Source organism: Ricinus communis, chromosome 3, assembly GCF_019578655.1.
Source record: "Ricinus communis isolate WT05 ecotype wild-type chromosome 3, ASM1957865v1, whole genome shotgun sequence".
Taxonomy (NCBI): domain Eukaryota; kingdom Viridiplantae; phylum Streptophyta; class Magnoliopsida; order Malpighiales; family Euphorbiaceae; genus Ricinus; species Ricinus communis.
Genome location: NC_063258.1, coordinates 31,870,290 through 31,876,780, shown reverse-complemented (window position 1 = coordinate 31,876,780; position 6,491 = coordinate 31,870,290). Strand labels below are relative to the sequence as shown.

At 36.5% G+C, this 6,491-nt stretch overlaps 2 protein-coding genes across 3 annotated transcripts in view; one reads left to right on the top strand and one right to left on the bottom strand.

The window, feature by feature from the left end:
* Positions 1–2,366: 2,366 nt before the first annotated feature.
* Positions 2,367–4,739, bottom strand: LOC8259477 (protein OVEREXPRESSOR OF CATIONIC PEROXIDASE 3). Of its 2 annotated transcripts, none has more exons than XM_048371904.1 (4): positions 4,410–4,739; positions 3,751–4,116; positions 3,293–3,553; positions 2,367–2,762 (listed from the first exon to the last, which is right to left on the bottom strand). In XM_048371904.1, the coding sequence occupies exons 1-4, from the start codon at positions 4,596–4,598 to the stop codon at positions 2,613–2,615; spliced, it is 966 nt and encodes a 321-aa protein (XP_048227861.1). In that variant the 5' UTR covers positions 4,599–4,739; the 3' UTR covers positions 2,367–2,612. The 2 variants fall into 2 exon arrangements, with proteins under 2 accessions (XP_048227861.1, XP_002515539.1); XM_002515493.4 differs by having other exon boundaries at positions 3,242–3,553; positions 4,410–4,683.
* A 61-nt stretch (positions 4,740–4,800) lies between these two features.
* The window catches only part of LOC8259478, a 1,765-nt gene continuing 74 nt past the window's right edge, over positions 4,801–6,491 (top strand). Inside the window, exons 1-3 of the mRNA XM_002515494.4 lie at positions 4,801–4,983; positions 5,155–5,386; positions 6,034–6,491. The exon at positions 6,034–6,491 is cut by the window's right edge and continues 74 nt beyond it. Coding sequence (XP_002515540.1) covers positions 4,874–4,983; positions 5,155–5,386; positions 6,034–6,330 — 639 coding nt within the window. The 5' untranslated portion in view covers positions 4,801–4,873 and the 3' untranslated portion in view covers positions 6,331–6,491. The remainder of the gene's footprint in view (positions 4,984–5,154; positions 5,387–6,033) is intronic.

The window sequence follows — 6,491 nt, the reverse complement described above, 5'->3', positions numbered from 1 at the left end:
CAATAGAATATCTACTTTCCTTATTTGGGATTCTGCACCTGAATTTCTGTTTTATAATTAATTTGGTTGGTCAGAATGTGCACCCATAAAATCCAATCAGTGAATAATTAGTCATTCGCATTTAAAATGTGCACCAATTACAAAGTACATATCAGAATAAAATCCAATTTTGATTTCCCATAGTAAAAGAAAAGGATCAGAAATTTATCCCAAGAAAAAGAAAAAAGGACCAAAAATATCAATTCTACATTTTTGAGAATCCATTAGGTTAGCCTTATAGCCGAGGCTGTCTCCATTCAATAAAAGAAGAAGTTCAAATAGCATGTGTGAAAAAGAAAGAAAGAATTAGGAATTATTTCAATTGTTTTTTTAGTTTATTATCCTTTGAAAAATAAGATAAATTAGCTCTGCCATTGACCCACAAAAGTGTAGTTAGTAAAAGAATTCTAACACTCGACAGCACGTTTTTTAAGATTGCTTTCTTTGAAATTACCATCACGGCCAAATTAACAAAGAAGGAGCTCCCTTCAGTCGAAAACAGCCATTAAGATGATGACTGTTTTAGGCTAAAAGGAAACTCCAATAGTCACAGATATAATAATGGCTTAGCTTAGATAGGATAGTTGTTGGAGTTAATTAGAGACCCAAAAGATTTTGTTCTGCTGGCATTCCTTTTTTTTAAAGTCTGACAATGTTTTTTGTCGTCGACAAAAGATACCTTAGCCAGTTTGAGGGAAGTGAGTCATTATGAGCACATGGTTAGCTTAGTCTCAACCCTTGTTTCTACTATGCTTAGCTTAGGCTAAACAAATTATTGAGATGCTAAATAGAGTTGGTGTTCGTCGGTATTTATAGGTTCGCCTACCCTAAAGTCCTGCAACATATATGTTTCCAGACTCCTATAATAGCAACAGAACATCTCTCTCCCTCTCCCTGAGTCGCTCAACCATAGGATTCCTTGCGAGATGGGGGCTATTTATTGTCACTTCCATCCACTTTAATTTTGCCAAGAGAATATGCGTGTTCGGTGAAAATAATGGAGGCACAATAAAAAGCCTTTTGAGTCAAATATAAACATAAAATGAAGAACTAAAAAAATTGGTTATTAAGTTGGTAAATGACACACAGAATTGAATATAAGAAAGAAGGAGATATATAGCAATAAATAAACGAAAGAAGTAAAGAGAGCCATGCCATTTTCCAAAGCCCATGATGACACCGGAAAATTACTTGTTGCCCGAAAGTATGCCCAAAATCAGGTTTCTTTTTCCTGACTGGCATTTGGGGTTGGCTAAATCTACACGCTTTCCAGAACCTTTAGAATAAGTTTGTTCCATTGCTGGTGTTGACAAGCTGCGAGGGCAAGAAGTTGGTGCCGCAATTGAGCTGCTACAGTCCATATTTCTAATGTTTGAACCACTTTGGCATGGTCTTAGCTCCCTGTAGTCTATCTTATCATATCCTAAAAGCAACTTTTCATCCCATACTGGCCCTGATGAACCTTGCCTCCTATAAACTTTAGACCTTTCCAAAGTTGCCATGCACCTGAGCCTACTGCCAGTCTCCTTATTGTCTCATGGTTTGTGAAATTGTGTTTCAAATAAATGTTCTTGTAGGCATATATAGAGAAGGGAAGATAGTCGAGGGAAGAATTAAGGAAAAAGGTCGTGGAATGGAATATAAGGGCTGTTTTAACTTATTGAAAATGTCCACATGCTAATGGATGTTTTTGTGGAAAAAAATGCACAGCCGTTTCCTTATGTATGTAGACCACTAATGCAAATGACACGATATTTCTCAGGTGCATGTTGCTTAATTAATCTTTGTAGCTATTATTTGAAATCTGCAGATCTAATGGTCAAAACATATGTTATAGACAGCTAAAAACTGTGACAACATATGCTACTAAGCCAAAATTTGGCATTTGTACCTGATGTTACAAATCTAAAGTCAAGCAATTCTAAATTTGACACATGAGATCCGAGTTCCCTAAGTTCCTCCATCAAAATTCTTTCACACTGTGGAACTTCAGTGACATAACACATGCTACAAAATTTTGCAGACAAGAATAAGAGTTGGGAGCCAGTCCAAGGTCAGAGCTGAAGGTAATGACAAATAGTACATTACTTAAGGTCATCACAAGACAATGAAATGATTTTGAAAAAATTTATGGCCTTTCAAAACTTAGCTTTTTCAATTGAAAAAAACCCCCTAATTTTCTGAAGAAAATTTATTGTTCGTTTTTCAACAATTACATGTGCAATAGATATATCTATAAATTCCTTCCCATATTTTAATAACTCTATAATTAGACTCATGACGACAATTAGACATTGTGGCAAATAAATAGCAAGTTAGCACTGATCTAGACTCAAACTATGCATCTGATTATGACCAGGATATAAGCTGGTTTTAAGCAGATAATAAGTTGAGAGTGGACAGCAAATCAGCTCTGCAGCAGACTCAACATAGCCAGATTATTTTTGCCTACTCTTGAGTGCTGGCGGAGAGACCAAGGAAGTCAAAAGCATTAAAATGGAAAAAGAGCATGAGATGTTATATAAGGTCTCTGAGGTGCCACCGTCAGGTACACTGCAAATACACAGATCATTTCAACAGGAAGAGACAGCTTCAGGAGCAGACCTTTGATATGGGAGACGCTGTTCAGGAACGCCATCTTCATTGCGTTTATCTTCAAACCATTTCACCACTTTCTTTCGAGGCAGATTCGTCACTTGAACAATGCTGCTAATCATTGCATTCTGCAATTTCATAAATGCAAAGCAATATGAGATACCAAACTTCTGATATATATAAACTATGGTTGTTCAGTGCACAGCAAAAAAGCTTTGGCACTTGTTTGTATCTAGGAAGCTCAATAAATTATTGAGGTTTGGACACCATATGCAGGGCCAAAAATCGTAGAAAAATATAAGAGTAAGTTTGTGAGTGCATATTTGACGATGAGTGGGTTCCAAAATAAATAAATCTTGAGCTCAAAATTACATTTGATTGACACTGCTTATTGGAAAAATCGAATATTTAAGAAAGGATCTACATGAATTGATTTGATTGACGTGGGCAGTGAATGAGATGTGTTTACGAACACCAAATTTTGCATACCAAATCATTTAACGAAAAATGATATGACCATAAGACCATCCAACTTTTTAAATTATCAGACTTCCACTATTCCTATCACAAAGCCATTATTCCATTGTAAGAAATTATTTTTACTTACAGTGGGTCTCTTTGTTCTTTTATATACTCTTTCAAGGGTTTCAACATGGACCTTTTTCAGTCTCTTCTGAGCAGTCCAGCTATGCCGCATAACATGAACTGGTACTTTTTTCTCACTCTCAGAATTCATATCATCCACTTTACTTGTCTCCATAGGAATGACTTCAATTGGTTCAGCTTTCGCCATTAAAGGTGTTGATTCAGGTTCATCACGCAAAGCAGCACTCATCATAACAAGATTCGGAGGAGGATCACGAAGCAACTCAAGAACAATAGCCCTATCAAGACAAAGCTCAGCAGCAAGACTCTTGATCTACAGTAAAAAATTATAATAATTCTATCAATCAAATGCACAAACATTACTACTTTGAAAGTTTCCAAACTCAAATTATCTACATACACACACACACACACACAAACATATATATATATATATATATATATATATATATATATATATATATATATATAGAGAGAGAGAGAGAGAGAGAGAGAGAGTAAGATACTCACACTAGTTCTGCGTCGTCCATTCTTTAAAGTACGGGCCAACCTTCGCATCTGCCAATTCTTAACCTTTACAGGTCGTTCTTCTTCCTCATCATCATCTTCAATATTCTCATGTTCAACATCATGTGCATCCGAGCTAAGTAAATTTACATCCTCATCATTCTCATCCTCGCCAATTCCTAATGCAGCCTCTAACTCGCGTTGAAGTTTTTCGAAATCTTCTTCACTTATATCATCATCATCATCATCACTTGCAAGAGATTTATCATTTTTAAGGTCTTCTTCGAGCATGTTAAAGAGCGTCTCCAAGGCATCATCATCGTTCATTTCCTCATCTTCCTCCCTTGTATACTCGACAAACGAACTTTTCTGTAATAATCAAACAAAAAGAATGTGCTAAAGTTTCAGTAAATGAACCTAATTAAATACCGATACAATAAAGTCAGAGTACAGTCCACGATAATTAATTAATTAATCATTGCAAGACTGTTTTCAAATGGCTATTAAAAGTTTTGGCAATTTCTTTAAAATCAAGTTCTCTTATTTTTCATCCCCTTTGTTTTGGGCATGCAGTTCTTTATAAGCAACTGCATGATTAGAGTGACCAAACAAGCAATAAAGAAGTAAGTATAAAATTGCAACTAAATTGGAAAGCTGATTACCTTTTTTTTTGGCTTTGAGGAAGAGGTTTGAGAGTTTCGGTTACGACGGCGAGACAAAGTAAGTACAGAAGTAGAAAGAGAGTGACGTGGCAGAAGGAGAGTGGACGGCGTAGAGAAGAATCGATCAGAATGCGGCAGACACCGTAGACCGGTGAAAGATTTCAATGACGATGATAAAGCAAACGCCATTTCCGCTCTAAACTAGTGAGAGGAAAAAAAAAATCTCGGAAGGGGTTTATGTTTATGAAAACTGTAAGCTTATCGACAGGACTTTCTTCTACCAGAACAACGACACCGTTTTATTACTTATTCTTATTATTATTGTTATCATTAAATAATTCGGCAATTATTGTATGTTAGATTAATTTGTTGATAATTTATAAGTTACAGTGGGTACATAAGCACCAGATCCACCCCTCTTTCTCTCTCTCTCTCGTGGACTTTGGTTTCTCCGTTTATCAATAATGGCACCGGCAGCAGCAACAGCGGCGTCGAGAGGATGGGTGAGAAACCTTCCATCAATAGCATCTCGTATCTACTTCTTCCTTGTCATTCTTCAGGTCCCCCTTTTCAGGTAGAATTCGATTCCCAATTTTATAACTCTAATCAAGATTGTTTTTTTTTTTTTTTTGAACTTGAATCAAAATGGATTTCTTAGTAGCTTACTTGTTTTATCATCTAGAAAGACCAAATCAACTAAAGGATCATTTGTGTAATTAAAGACAATTTGTACTTTTGTTCACAGGATCCCATGCAGATCTGGAATGTGTTCGACACCGATTCATGTGACATCGTCTCAATTGATTGCAAGTGAGATATTTCCAGCTCCTGTAGTGAAAGCTCTTCTTTATCCTGGAGCCATTGCAAATGGTCTTGTTAGGAACATGACTGTTCCAAGCTGGAACAGCCTTTTAGATATCTATAACTTGACCAATGCTAAAGAAGCCCCTGCTGTCACTGATCTCCAGCGCTTAGAGGTCTTTCTTTTCAATTTCTCTCCTCCTTTTTTCTTTCCTACATTTTTATTTTATTTCTTAAAGAAATTTTTCGTTGAATAATCTTTAAATATCAATTATTTGACATATCTAGCTTTAGAATAGCTTGAAGCTTTAACGTGACAGCTATTTTTCTCCATAATTTACAATCTATCTAAGACCTTTTGCAGAATTTTATATATAACCAAAATAGTTATGACAGCATTCCTCCAGCGAATGAAAGGAGAGAGGGTAGACACTTGACTGGTTCACGGGCTTTAACGATTTCCTTTGAAGGAGTGGGAACAGTGGCTCCCTAACAACATACCAACTTCTTTAAAATCCTGGTTTTCACCATGTAAATAACTACTCTTAGCGAAGTTTTGAACTTAAGCTTCAGGATGCAATGATTGCTTGTAACTAAGGGGCAAATCCATACTTACATTTCTTTTAATGTGCTTGGGTATATGGAAATTTTAATCTTCATTTCTGTTTTGGTCCTTGTCTAGCTAGTGTTACTTCTTTTAGCATGATATTGACGGCTCTTAATGTGCCTAAGAGATACGATACATTCACACGATGACCTCTGCCAGCTTCCTCTTTTAATTTCATCAGCTTTTCATATGTATCTTGGTTGTTCTTTGTTCCAGGTTCTTGCAGGAAGCTATTTTTCTGTGGCAGGAGCACTTGTGGGCATTTTGAAACCTGGGAGAATGAGCATGTTTGGAACACTCTTGGTGATTTGGGGCCTTGTCAAGGAGGGCATTCTAGGAAAGCCGATTAATACTGATCCTTCTAAAGCAGTCTACGTCTATCCAACAATGGTGCTTGCAGTGATCTGCGCATTCTCATCCGTTAAGTATGACGCGAAGAAGGTTGTGAGAAGTGCCCCCGCTCGGCCTATTGCAAAGCCTCTGCAGAGCTCCTCAAAATCTAAGCTGAAATGAGTTAAACGAACACCTTTGTATTAATTTTTTCTTTTCTTTTGGTTAGAGCTTCCTATGAAGGATGAGTCTAATATGTGTTACTGCTGAAATCATTTTTCAACACGTAAACTACTTCTGATATAATTGAAGTTCACTGATATGTTGATTAGGGACTGAGGTCT